Here is a 13,539-nt window from a genome sequence, read left to right on the forward strand (position 1 = left end):
TAATAGTTGTAGTTTTAATTTTTTGAGGAACCTCCATACAATTTTCCATAGTAGCCGCACCAATTTACATTCCCACCAACAGTGTACACATCCTCACCAGCATTTGTCATCTCTTGTCTTTTTGCTAATAGCCATCCTAACAGGTGTGAGGTGATATCGCATGTGGTTTTGATTTGCATTTCCCTGATGATTAGTGATGTTGAGCACTTTTTCATGTATCTGTCAGCCATTTGTATGCCTTCTTTGGTAGAATGCCTATTCAGTTCCTCTGCCCATTTTTTAATCAGATTGTTTGTGGGTTTTGCTGAAATTTTTGTGTTTATACATATTATTCATGAACAGTAATGGACCAGGGATGATAAAACATGACATGCTTACACATGCGTGCACATCTATTTAAAACTTCTTTTTAGAATATCTAGATAAATTATAATCTATCTGAAATACTGACAGTCTACGTAAGTCAAAGCTTCATATATACGTGGACAATTTCTTGTTTGTTGAAATAAATCAAATTGAATTAAGAAAAATTATCCAATAAAATAATATTTTGATACATGTTACCACCCATAATGCATTTTGAAAATATCTAGAATTTTTAAATAGCACAAACCTCAAACATTTTACCTGCTTAATTTTATAAGGTGTTACAGTTTTTATGAGGAAATTAGAAATATTTCATTTGTGCCCTCCACTCAAGTGTTCTATGGACTCCTTAACAGTTCTGTAACCGGAATGTCTAAAGTTTCAGTTCGTGATGTGTTTGTTTAGTTGTATCTGTAAAACAACAATTTCCAGTTTTTCTCAACATACTCTCACATATAAGAAAAATCTTTTATACATCTTGCAGTTTATTGGATATAATTTCTGTACCAGGACTAATTTACAATACTAGTGTTATCTTTTGTTTAGTAATTCAATCCATTGTCATCTGAGGCTTTCTCAATTTGTATAACAAGTTTCAAGACAAGTTTGCTCTAACAGTAGAAGGCTAAATATGAAAGCATATTTCAAATACGCTGCTAATAGGCACAGGTATTAAAATTGAAATAAACCAGGCTTCATAATTATTTGCTATTAGATTTCCAATCAAGATTTTGAGATCATGAGCATAATCTAAGATTCCTTATTTCAACTACAGAACAGATATATATCTATAGGAATTCTCAGAAGACTTACTTCTGCCTGTTCAATCATATCTATCAAGTAGTGACTGCGTCCTTGATTTTGATGCAAGCCAAATGACCTTTTCAATTTTGTGTACTCTCAAGATTTTGCTGAGAAAGAAAGAGATAGATCCTCTTGAATTGGATTTCCTGCTTCGGTTCACAGTTGAATATGCTTACATGAGTCCTGTTGACTTCCTAACTAATCAGTCATGGAGCGCTATTAAGGTATGTTAGGAACATGATTTTTCAGTTGCTAAATCTTGTTTCAAATCTCTGTTCTCTAAAATGTAGAAATGTAGTTTAAAAAATACAGGTGTGGGCTTCCCTGGTGGCGCAGTGGTTGAGAATCTGCCTGCTAATGCAGGAGACACGGGTTCGAGCCCTGGTCTGGGAGGATCCCACATGCCGCGGAGCGGCTGGGCCCGTGAGCCACGGCTGCTGAGCCTGCGCTTCTGGAGCCTGTGCCCCGCGACGGGAGGGGCCGCGATAGTGAAAGGCCCGCGCACCGCGATGAAGAGCGGTACCCGCACCGCGATGAAGAGTGGCCCCCACTTGCCGCAACTGGAGAAAGCCCTCGCACGAACCAAAGACCCAGCACAGCCAAAAATAATAAATAAATAAATAAATAAAAAAAATTAAAAAAAAAAAAAAAATACAGGTGATATACACCATTTCAGTTGTAGATATATGCTATCTTTAATTTTTGGAAGAACTTCCCGTACTCTTTTCCATAGTGGCTGCACCAATTTACATTTCCACAAACATCTACTAGTTTCCCTTTTCTTATTTGGAAGTAAAGGAACTTGTGACCTATTTATGGATGGGAAAGTTGTTAATAAATATGTATAATGTATAGGAGCTTCGGTTAAAGTCGAGGAATATATTGGGCTGGCCAAAAGGTTCATTCATTTTTTTCTGTAAATGGCTCTAGTAGCACTTAGTTGTCTTTAACTTCATTCAAAAACATTTTGTTAGATTGTATGTGACAGCTGTCATATCAGCGTGCATTTAAAAAAAAAGACTTATCAGGCTTCCCTGGTGGCGCAGTGGTTAAGAATCTGCCTGCCAGTGCAGGAGACACGGGTTCGAGCCCCGGTCCCGGAAGGTCCCACAGGCCACGGAGCTACTAAGCCCATGCGCCACAACTACTGGGCCTTCACTCTAGAGCCCGTGAGCCGTAACTACTGAAGCTTGCGTGCCTAGAGCCCGCGCTCCGCAACAAGAGAAGCCACCGCAATGAGAAGCCCGCACACCACAACGAAGAGTAGCTCCCGCTCACCGCAACTAGAGAAAGGCCGCGCGCAGCAACGAAGACCCAACAAAGCCAAAAAGAAGTTAATTAATTAAATAAATAATTAATTTTTTAAAAAAGACTTATCAGAATTGGTGAATTTGGGGCTTCCCTGGTGGTGCAGTGGTTGAGAATCCGCCTGCCAATGCAGGAAACACGGGTTCGAGCCCTGGTCTGGGAAGATCCCACATGCCGGGGGGCAACTAAGCCCGTGCGCCACAACTACTGAGCCTGCACTCTGGAGCCCGCGAGCCACAACTACTGAGCCTGCCTGCCACAACTTCTGAATCCCGTGCGCCTAGAGCCCGTGCTCCGTAACAAGAGAAGCCACTGCAATGAGAAGCTCGTGCACCACAACAAAGAGTAGCTCTTGCTCGCCACAACTAAAGAAAGCCTGCATGCAGCAATGAAGACCCAACAAAGCCAAAAAGAAATTAATTAATTTTTAAAAATTGGTGAATTTTTGTGTAGCCATTTTAATATTAAAGATGGAAGAAAAAAAGCAACATTTTCAGCATATTATGCTTTATTATTTCAAGAAAGATAAAAATGCAACCGAAATGAAAAAAAAAGTTTTGTGCAGTGTATGGAGAAGGTGCTGTGACTGATCGAACATGTCAAAAGTGTTTTGCAAAGTTTCGTGCTGGAGATTTCTCGCTGGACGATGCTCCACAGTCGGGTGGACCAGTTGAAGTTGATAACCATCAAATCGAGACGTTAACTGAGAACAATCAACATTATACCACGTGGGAGGTAGCCAACATACTCAGAATATCCAAATCAAGCATTGAAAGTCATTTGCCCTAGCTTGGTTATGTTAATTGCTTTAATGTTTGGGTTCTACATAAGTTAAGCAAAAAAAAAAATCTTCTTGACCGTATTTCCCCAAGCGATTCTCTACTTAAACGTAATGAAAATGTTCCGTTTTTAAAACAAATTGCGACAGGCTATGAAAAGTGGATACTGTACGGTAATGCGGAATGGAAGAGATCGTGGGGCAAGTGAAATGAACCACCACCAACCACACCAAAGGCCAGTCTTCCTTCATCCAAAGAAGGTGATGTTGTGTATATGGTGGGATTGGAAGGGAGTGTCCTCTATTATGAGATTCTTCCAGAAAACCAAACGATTAATTCCAACAGGTACTGCTCCCAATTAGACCAACTGAAAGCAGCACTCGATGAAAAGCATCCAGAATTAGTCAACAGGAAACGCATAATCTTCCATCAGGATAACGCAAGACCGCATGTTTCTCTGATGACCAGGCAAAAACTGTTACAGCTTGGCTGGGAAGTTCTGATTCATCAGCCATATTCACCAGACATTGCACCTTTGGATTTCCATGTTTACAAAATTCTCTTAACGGAAAAATTTTCAATTCCCTGGGAGACTGTAAAAGGCACCTGGAACAGTTCTTTGTTCAAAAAGGTAAAAGTTTTGGGAAGATGGAATTACGAAGTTGCCTGAAAAATGGCAGAAGGTAATAGAACAAAAGGGTGAATACGTTGTTCAATAAAGTTCTTGGTGAAAATGAAAAATGTGTCTTTTATTTTTACTTAAAAAACAAAGGCACTTTTTAGTCAACCCAATGAATAATCTTTTTTCAGTTGACCTGAATCTAGTTTCTTTATTTTGTTTTCTTTTTTATAATATTTCTCTGCTTTTTCAAAATAGTTTTGTTAATTTATACAGCAATATAGTAATTTACTATCATTGTAAAATGTTTAAGCAGAGCAGAATGCTGTAGAGGAAAAAGTGGTAGTATTCTTCAACCCCAATCAATCCTTATTCCATTTTTCTGTTAGAAGATCCTATTATTAAAAGTTTATTCTCTGAGGCTCTGGAATTCCTCAGAGATACTCATCACAGGCTAAGTTTCACCCTACTCTTTTTTCTAAAGCAGAAACATTTCTATGTATTAAAAATAAATGTTATTCCTTATTTTTAGTGTGTTTAGATTTTTTAAATATTTGTTTGTTTGTTTGTTTGTCTGCGTGGGCTCTCTGCTGCAGCGCACGGGCTTCTCTCTAGTTGTGGCGTGCGGGTTTTCTCTTCTCAAGTTGTGGCGCGCGGGCTCCAGGACACGTGGGCTCTGTAGTTTGCGGTAAGCAGGCTTAGTTGCCCCGTGGCATGTAGGATCTTAGTTCCCCGACCAGGGGTTGAACCTGCGTCCCCTGCATTGGAAGGCGGATTCTTTACCACTGGACCACCAGGGAAGTCCCCTAGGTTTTATTTTTTAATAGAAATTTTAATTAGACTATTACTTTAGAATTATAAGTTCAAGTTCAGTTGTGTATCAGTCAGGCTCTCGGCAGAAAACAAATGGCACATGAAAGTGTGACTTTTAAGAAAAGTTGAACAAAGAGTGTATTTTTATAGTATGGGAATAAAGATGAGGGGACAAACCAGGGATGGGGATGGAAAAAGGTGGAAAAGGGGCAGTTACTGAAACTACTGAGAAATGAAGTTATGGGAGAGAGCCTACCTTTGGAACTGTGGCATTCTGTAAAGAAACATAGCCACTGCCAAACTATGCCACCACAGGAAAGAGCTGGGGAAGAAATACCCTCGCCTCTCTTCTCCAACCCTCTTGCCACTGCTTCCTATTGGGTTCCACTGGTTGGAACCCAACCAGGCCAGAGAACCAGGGAGCTTTGTTCAAGTCATCCTTAGCAATCACCCTCTTTGCAGGGCAGGAAAGGGTACAGAGTAGATCTAGAGAGGAAACGAACACTGTCCAGCACAAGTTACTTACACAGGGTTTGATACATTCATCTTTATCTCAAACTCTAAGCTATCATACACCCCATTCCCATCTGTTCCCCTGCTGTGTTACAGGCAGTAGCCCTCATGGAAGAGTTCCAAGGCCTAGACCGAGATGTGGAAGGATCAGCCAAGCAGTGGAGGAAGTGGGCAGAATCCGAGTGTCCAGAAAAAGAAAAGTTACCACAGGAATGGAAGAAGAAAAGTTTAATACAGAAGCTGATTATTTTGAGAGCAGTGCGCCCTGACAGAATGACATATGCTCTCAGGTGGGTGCAGTTAGCACTTTGGGAAATGCAAGTTAACCTAGAGGACACTTGGTCTTAAGGATTAGACGTATCTGGTGGAGGCATTTATGGTTCATGTTCATGAAAAGTGATTCTGCAGACATTTTTACATTGCAATCACTACTTTTGTTCAAATCTGCTAAACATTGAATGGTGTGCTAGTCTGTCGGCAGACTAAGCGTATTCTTCCTGAAAAGCTTAATTCTGAAATCAATAGGGGAAACAAGGAACCTGTGGAAATATTCTAGGAAGAGAGCTGGCAGAGTTCAGAGGCCAGGAACATGCATTATCCAAGTGTGATTCCCATTGTTTTTATTTAGAGCAGCCATTTGCCTCCAAAGATTTTGCACATCAAACAAAAAATGAATGCCTTTCGTGGATTCACTCATAGTCCTATAACTTTACAACCAACAGGATTTAAAAGCAGAAATGCCTGTCTACATCTTGGTTTAAGTGTCCCTTTCCTTTGCCCTTTTGGCTTCTAAATGGTAATATAGTGCTTAATTCTAATTTGAATTCAACAAAGAGTTCTCAGGTTCCTTCCCTAGAGAGCTGCTTTTTCGTCTGCAGCATTCACTTGCCTCAGGTTTTTTCCTTTGTTTTGTCTATTCAGCCAATTTTCCCTTTGCAGAAGCCCCTGCCACACCCTACTTTACAAGTTAATTCTGTTCAGTAGTCCTTACTTTCTCCTAAATCTGATGCTGCTGGCAAATAATCCCTGCTTAATTGAGCTTCCCTGTGTTAGAAACACCCCAAAAAGCATTTGTATATTCATGAGAAGCCCAACAGGCTGGAAAATTGCGCTGTGGCAAATCTAGTGAACTGTTAATAAGTAATGGGGGCTCTGGTAGGGGATTTGGGGGATACAAAGCCATAGGCAGGCAGCTGATGGTTCTCAGAGGAGAGTCTCAGTAGCCCCCCAAAATGGAATGTAGGCTTCTGATTTTCAGAGCTTCTAAAGCAGAGAGGGATTTCACGGGCTCAACTGCGTAAATCTAGTTTGGATTCATACTGTCATTCTTACAAAACATCTCGTGTCATAAACATAGTTTGCTTCCTTCCCGTGCCTGTGGTTTAAGCTGATTCAAGCTGTGACACTTTTCAAGGTCAGAAGCACTGATCCTGTCTTTGGCATTATTCTTTTTACAGGAATTTCGTGGAGGAAAAACTGGGTGCAAAGTATGTGGAGAGAACCAGATTGGACTTAGTTAAAGCATTTGAAGAAAGCAGCCCAGCCACCCCAATATTCTTCATCCTCTCCCCAGGGGTAGATGCCCTCAAAGACCTAGAGATCCTTGGTGAGTGGACGGATGGGAGGTTGGCCATCCAGCCCTGCCTCTCACCCATCGCCAACGCAGCCTTCCTTTCAGCTCATAGTTATCTTAGTTGCTTTTTTTTTCTTTCTCATTTGTTGGAGATTGAGTGTATGGAAAATGTAAGGTTAATAACACTGTAGTCTGGAGAAATGTTTAAATGGAACATTCCTCTGGTTGGCATAATGCAAGTTTCTTTTGTACTGTTCTCCACCTTTTGACTAGATGAGGGCCAGAGGGCAATTTTCTCCATGCTCTTGTAATCTTGTGCCCCCTGTGACTAAATAATGGTCATTAGAGCAAGTCTATTTGATTGTGAAAGGTACTGTCGCTTTGTGCTTTGGATTACTATTCCCCACGACCTGCACGGAGAATTCCAGGTTAATAGAGCTGTGACCTGACTGTGCTGGATTCAAGCACAGCTTCACAAGGTGAGGGGCTCCTGCATTTACCCAATGAGCCAATCCGGTCAAAAAATGATGTGATATCTACCCCATGTTGCTCCTTTATATGAGGGCAATGCGTTGCTACTCCTGCAAGAGTTTGTAAAGCTCAGTAACAATGCTTGCCATCTATCAAAATGTCAAAAGCTTTATTACCACAAAACCAGAGGAACTGGTTTCCATAGGTTTTGCAAATGCTTGTGAGGAGACAGCTGCTGAGAGCTTGAAATGATGCTTGTTGAAACGACAGAGGTTTAGTTCGGATTCTTCAGGAAAGTGACCTGGAAGGTGGCAGTAGTAACCACAGATGGACGTCGGACCACAGGATTTCAAACTCTTCTCACCTCGCCTTGGTTCACTTTTCCTCTCGCCATGTTGTGTCCTCCCGCAGGCAAAAGACTTGGGTTTACAACTGACTCCGGAAAATTCCACAATGTGTCTTTAGGACAAGGTCAGGAGATGGTGGCAGAAATGGCCCTGGAGAAAGCTTCCAGAGGAGGACACTGGGTCATACTCCAAGTGAGTAATTAGGTTTTCCTGCAAACACTGGGAGTGAACATGGACGGGCGGTGCAGAGCACCCCTGCCCAGCGGGAATGAGCCTTTCACACAGCACACGGTCATCTGCTGGTGGGGGGCACGGGGTTCTCTCAGCAGTAATGACACCTCCAAGGGTGACAAAGAGCTCTGCTGACAAGGATGACTGCCATTTTTTGAGGGATTTTCTAGCCATTGTGTTTTAAAATTTTAAATATTACAGGGAGCCCCATTGTTCTCCTGACTTACGGATATCTGGAACACTCCAATAGTGCTTGAGGACACACTGGCTTGTATGGAATACCAAGACCGTTGTCATAATATCTCTCATTTGCATGTGGCTTTAAAGTTGACAGAGTGTTTTTTCATATCTCATTATGTCACGTAACTCTGACTCTGCCCATAACTACTTGTGTCGCGTTCCCTTTGCTTATAAATTAAGGGGTTGAGTACTGGGTCCCTTTCGCCTTTCTAGGGTTCACATTTTATGGGTCTATGATTCTACAATCCAGTGTCCTTTGGGCTGGTTCCCTTCACTGGGGATTCTAGTGTCGACTGAAAGAAAAAAAAAAAAACAGACAACGTGAGCGCTGTGAATTCAGTTTTATTTGGGACTTAATGAGGACTATAGCCTGGGAGACAGCCTCTCAGCTCTGAGGAGCTGATCCGAAGAGGTAGCAGGGGAGAGGTCAGTATCTATGTGATTTTGGTGAAGGGGGTACGTGCAGTCAAGCACGCATCTCGGTTGAAGGTTGCCGTTGGCCACAAGGAGCAGATGTTTCCATTCATGACTTTAGTGCTTCTCTAGGTACGAGAAGATGCAAGGAATTGAGTTCATAAAATTTTCTCCCGAAAATATCTAAGTATCTGAAGGCCTGTTCTACCAGATTTTCCCAGAGCACAGAGTGCCTCATTCCTGATCTCCACCCTGAACTCCTTTCAGGGTGTGTTGAAAGTCAGCGACTACAGTGGCTAGTGACTTCGTTCTTATAGAACCAGATGGCGAGTGACATTTTTTAGTTTGTACTAGCAAGAATCCAGGAACCAGTGGAGCCCAGGCAAGCTTTAGGGGGCACCTAAGGGCCGAGCAAACTCCAAGCTCACTCCTTCCTCAGCAGGGCGCGCCAGCTGTCTCAGCAAGTCTGGAAATGGCCATTTGATTTGCAGCACAGTGATCCCAAAGGTTCTTATTTATATGCCAGGCTCTTTACTAGGCAACTTGTAGGATACATTATCTCTAATCATCACAGCAAAGTTGCAAGGGTAGGTATTGTCATCCCATTATAAAGGTGAGAAAACTGAGCCTCAGAGTGGTTTGGAGAGCCTCAAGGCCACACAGCAGGAAAGTGGCAGAGTCTGTCTGCCAGCAGGCGATGTTCTTTCCGCTAGCCCACACTGCCACCCTCATGCAGATATGACATTGGCCTTCCTTAATGTCTCCAGTATCTGGGGTTGATGCATTTTGCATTTCTGCTTGAAATAAAATTGGATTCACTAAGAAACTGCCCAGTGTCCAAGAAGAATATAACCTTCTGGGAGAGTAAAACCTACTGCTTAGATGAGACTTCACTATGGGGACTTGGGATGGTGTGTCCCTTCTGAGCCTCACAGAGTCGGATGGGTAATAGTGGAGGTTTTGTTTTTCCAGAGATAGCAGTTGTTGCTGGGTCAGTTGGGTAGATGCTGAGCTCTCCCCACAAAAGAGAACGTTCTTTGCGAGTTCTCATGCATCCAGCGGCTCAGACTGGAGAGAAACAGGGAGGGGTGCAGTCCTCCTCAAGAGAACATAGTAGTCAAAGTAAAATGTTTCTGTTATTTTTATATCTATGCTGCGCTACCCGTTGCCCACCCCCCCCCCACAAAAAAAAATGCAAGTTAAGTTTTACCATTAAAAAACGTCTCAAAAGACCTTATTTGGTGAAGGATCTCCTTTTGGGTACCTACTTTAGACCTTTGATTTTTGTTTTTAGTGGTAAGCCAGTAACTTAGAATGTAACTTTCACTATTTCTCTCCACACATAGAATAATTGGAGAGGAGAGACTATCCCAGGCTTTTTGGCAGTTTCTGAAGGTTTCTAGGATACATTTGATTGGCAGTTAAAAGAGAAGCATTCTTTGAAGAATGAGAAGCCCAGCATAATAGGAACTTGTTATATTGTTTATAATTTACATTAAATTCTGTCAGCGTAGGCAGATGATATGTATGCACATGTTAATGAGTTCCTAACCAAACTCCACGCTGGTCAATTACTATGATCAGAGATAGCCCCTCTAAGGATATTTAGCTAGCGTTTTATCAAAAACCCACACTCCAGAGAAAGCTATTACTAAGGTAGCAGACTGACACTATCTTTGTCTCAGATGCACACCAGATGATTTGTGAATTAATATAATGGAAAAAAATCATTTTTCATGGGCAAAATGGGTGGTTTTCAAGATATGTGTATTGGCTAAAAATGTTGCACAAACATTGCTACCCTTGGACAAATGACCGCAAGAATCTAGCCAGTCTCAAAGCCTGTATCCTCAAGAATGGTTCCCAGGCTGGATTCCAAAGAGTGCCAGTGTACAACGATGGCTCACTTGGAGAATTTTCTGTTCCCTGACTCCAAAGTCACTGTTAAAATATTTTTACGTTTGCTTCATATACTAATGAGTAGGAGTTTGAGTAGAGGAGATTTCCGTCAGTAACAATGAAGTAGTGGATCAGGTGCATTTCTAGCCTTTAGTTTTTATACTTGATTAAACTAACCCAGATAAGTCTTAGTAATTGAGTTTGAGCTGTAACAAAGAAAAGTATCAAGAACTCCATCTCAGAAGTGATTGGCGGATGTTGGAAGTAGGTGAGTGTGTTAGAAGGAGATTTTGTTTTACAAAGACAGACTGTAGTGATTTGGAGCACTTGATGTGTTCAGTGTTCAATTCTGTCTTGGTTTATTTTTATTCCCTAATGCGCTAATAAAGGAAACTTTAAATCGTGGTTCTCTGAGTTTTCAACTCATTCATATACAGGAAAACGTTGTAATCCTATAATTTAAGTAATGTACTTCAGTCTCACAGGAATTCTAAACCATGCTGTTTTTCAGAATGTCCATTTGGTAGCCAAGTGGCTCGGAACCTTGGAGAAACTCCTTGAAAGATTCAGCCAGGGAAGCCACAGAGATTACAGGGTTTTCATGAGTGCTGAGTCTGCACCTACACCAAATGAACATGTCATCCCTCCAGGACTCCTGGAAAATTCCATCAAGATTACTAATGAGCCCCCCACAGGAATGCTGGCCAATTTGCATGCTGCTCTCGACAACTTTGATCAGGTAAGAAAGCAGAAGCAGCCTGGTCTGACACTGAAGTCAGGGTCTTCTCACAAGACTGTGAGACCTAAAACCACAGCCACATGTGTAAAGTGAATGAACCACGTACCTTTTTGAGGAGCTTGCTTATTGAAGACAAACATGGCAGACTAGTATCTCTAACCATAGAAAGAGAAAAAGCCATTGTTCTTATTGACGTTGTTGATGAAGAATTGATGACAATAATGATGACGTGGCAGGAGTTTTAGTATACTACTTAATATTTTGATCTGGTTTTGATATTAGTAAATGTACAGCCCTTCTTTTTAGATTATATCCATCCTGCCTTCATATTTATATTTTCATGTCCTTCCAAAATAAAACAAATAAATTAGTACCTTTATAAATTAATGATAGTTCTATGACCATTAGTCTCCTTGTTCAAATGACCACATCTGTCTGTGTCATAATCAAGCCTGTCAGTTTCCTTTGTTGCTATTTCTCTGAGCTCCCATTCCTTCCTCTAATTTCTTAGAAATCCTTGGTAAACAGCATTCTTCTTAGGAGAAGTAGAATAAGCCCGAAAGAGGAAACACATATGATTTGGTGATAAATATCAGCCTCCTGTTAGAAATGTTATTATACTCTATGAAACATGCCCACATGCTTAACTTTTTCTCTAGGTTCCTCTGGGCTAAGATGAGAAAACCAACATTATGAAGGTATTAAAATAATTGGCCACCTAAGAATATAGTTTTGAAGAATACAATTAATTGCTCAATTCAATAATTGAGTAGTTTGTGCCTGTTTACACAATGGGCTGTGTAAACAAAAGGCACTCAAAAACTCTTGTTGAGTCTTACATGTTTGAAGTATCCTTTTTTGCGAACTAAGACAGGCATGTATTTTATCATCCCTCAATTTATAATTCCTGGCCATTTGTGACATTCTCAAGCTCTCTCTCAAAGTAAGTACAAAAGAGAAGTTTGACGTATTTAAATAGGATTTATCCAACTTCCCAGAACAATTGTCTTTATTTGTGAAAAGTGAGCAGTTCATGAGTAAATAGGCTTCAGCCTAATTGTCCTTCAGCTTTTTTTTGGTAAGCACCTCTCTGACAATCTGATGAAACTATGGATACTCTCCCCAGGGAAATGTGCACTAAAAAAAAATGTTGCATACAATCATAGGGATGACCAGATCCCCCAAAGCCTATGCATGAATTCCTTCCCCAGTTAAGAACAGCATGTTCTAGTTTATTTATGAAAGTATCAGGGTTTTTTTTACTGCCACTTGGAAAACCCCTTACAATAATTGGTTACATTTATTGAAAAAAGTCTTAACTTCAGGGGGAATATTTCTTATCTACTGGAAAGGCTCCTCTGAAATATTAAGATTAAATTTGTTCATAAGTAGCAAAAGCAAAGCTAATCAATGTGATTCACTAAAGAAACTTTCTATCAAACCTATTTTAGCCAAAACCTAAGATTTTAAAGCTTTGTGACCACCTAGAGGGGTGGGATAGGGAGTGTGGGAGGGAGACGCAGGAGGGAGGAGATGTGGGGATATATGTATATGTATATATATAGCTGATTCACTTTGTTATAAAGCAGAAACTACACACCATTGTAAAGCAATTATACGCCAATGAAGATGTTTAAAAAAAAGATTCTAAAGAATATCTAAAAATTTTAAGAGTCTTTTATGAATGCTAAACTGTTATTATGTTAGAAAAATATGTGGGTTTTATTCAGATTATGTAATTCAAGGGTACTAGCCTGTGCTCCCTGGCTATCTGTGTATAGGTTTCTAGAACCCTTTTATCAGTTAGAATTATGGCTGGCTATTTATGAAGGAAGTACAAAACAACAGTGGCTTAAACAAGGTTAAAAAAGGTATTTCTGCCACATGAGAATTCAGGAGCTAGGTCATTCAGAGCTCCTTTGTGTCACCACAAAGTTGTCATCACCCCAGTTTGCTTACATTTCACCATTTCTAGGATGGGCTTGCCGTGGTCCCAAGTGTCAGTGAGGGTGGCAGCTCCCATAGCTGTGTTCCAGAAAGTAGGATGAGAGAAGGAACAAAGAAGATGACAAAGGGAACATGTTTGCTTTCTTGTAAAGGTTCATTCTGCAAGTTAATACACAATACTTCTTTCAACTTACTGGTCAAACTAATTCACACTGCATTACCTAGCTGCAAGAGAGGCTGGAAAAGTAAATCTATCTTGGGCAGCGTATGCCCAGCTAAAAGTCAGCAGGAAGGCACTTTAGGGCGGGCAGATAGTGGTCTCCATCACAGACCTCCTCCTTTCCCAAGTCTCCTTGTATCATCCTGGATGTTCTGTGTCACTGCCGTGGCCCTATCTTGCTGAAGCCTGTGACGTGGACAGAGGGTGATGAATGCCATCTACCTGGGTTCTCATTTGGGTTAGGTAAATGGGTCCC

The 13,539-nt window shown here is 41.1% G+C and overlaps 1 protein-coding gene across 2 annotated transcripts in view; it reads left to right on the forward strand.

Annotated features, from left to right (window-relative positions):
• DNAH11 (dynein axonemal heavy chain 11) overlaps positions 1-13,539 on the forward strand; it is a 326,952-nt gene that overhangs the window by 291,245 nt on the left and 22,168 nt on the right. For both annotated transcript variants that reach the window (XM_057550027.1, XM_057550028.1), the window contains 5 exons: positions 1,272-1,394; positions 5,299-5,492; positions 6,660-6,808; positions 7,658-7,785; positions 10,889-11,116. In XM_057550027.1, coding sequence (XP_057406010.1) covers positions 1,272-1,394; positions 5,299-5,492; positions 6,660-6,808; positions 7,658-7,785; positions 10,889-11,116 — 822 coding nt within the window. The remainder of the gene's footprint in view (positions 1-1,271; positions 1,395-5,298; positions 5,493-6,659; positions 6,809-7,657; positions 7,786-10,888; positions 11,117-13,539) is intronic.

This window comes from Balaenoptera acutorostrata, chromosome 7, assembly GCF_949987535.1.
Source record: "Balaenoptera acutorostrata chromosome 7, mBalAcu1.1, whole genome shotgun sequence".
Taxonomy (NCBI): domain Eukaryota; kingdom Metazoa; phylum Chordata; class Mammalia; order Artiodactyla; family Balaenopteridae; genus Balaenoptera; species Balaenoptera acutorostrata.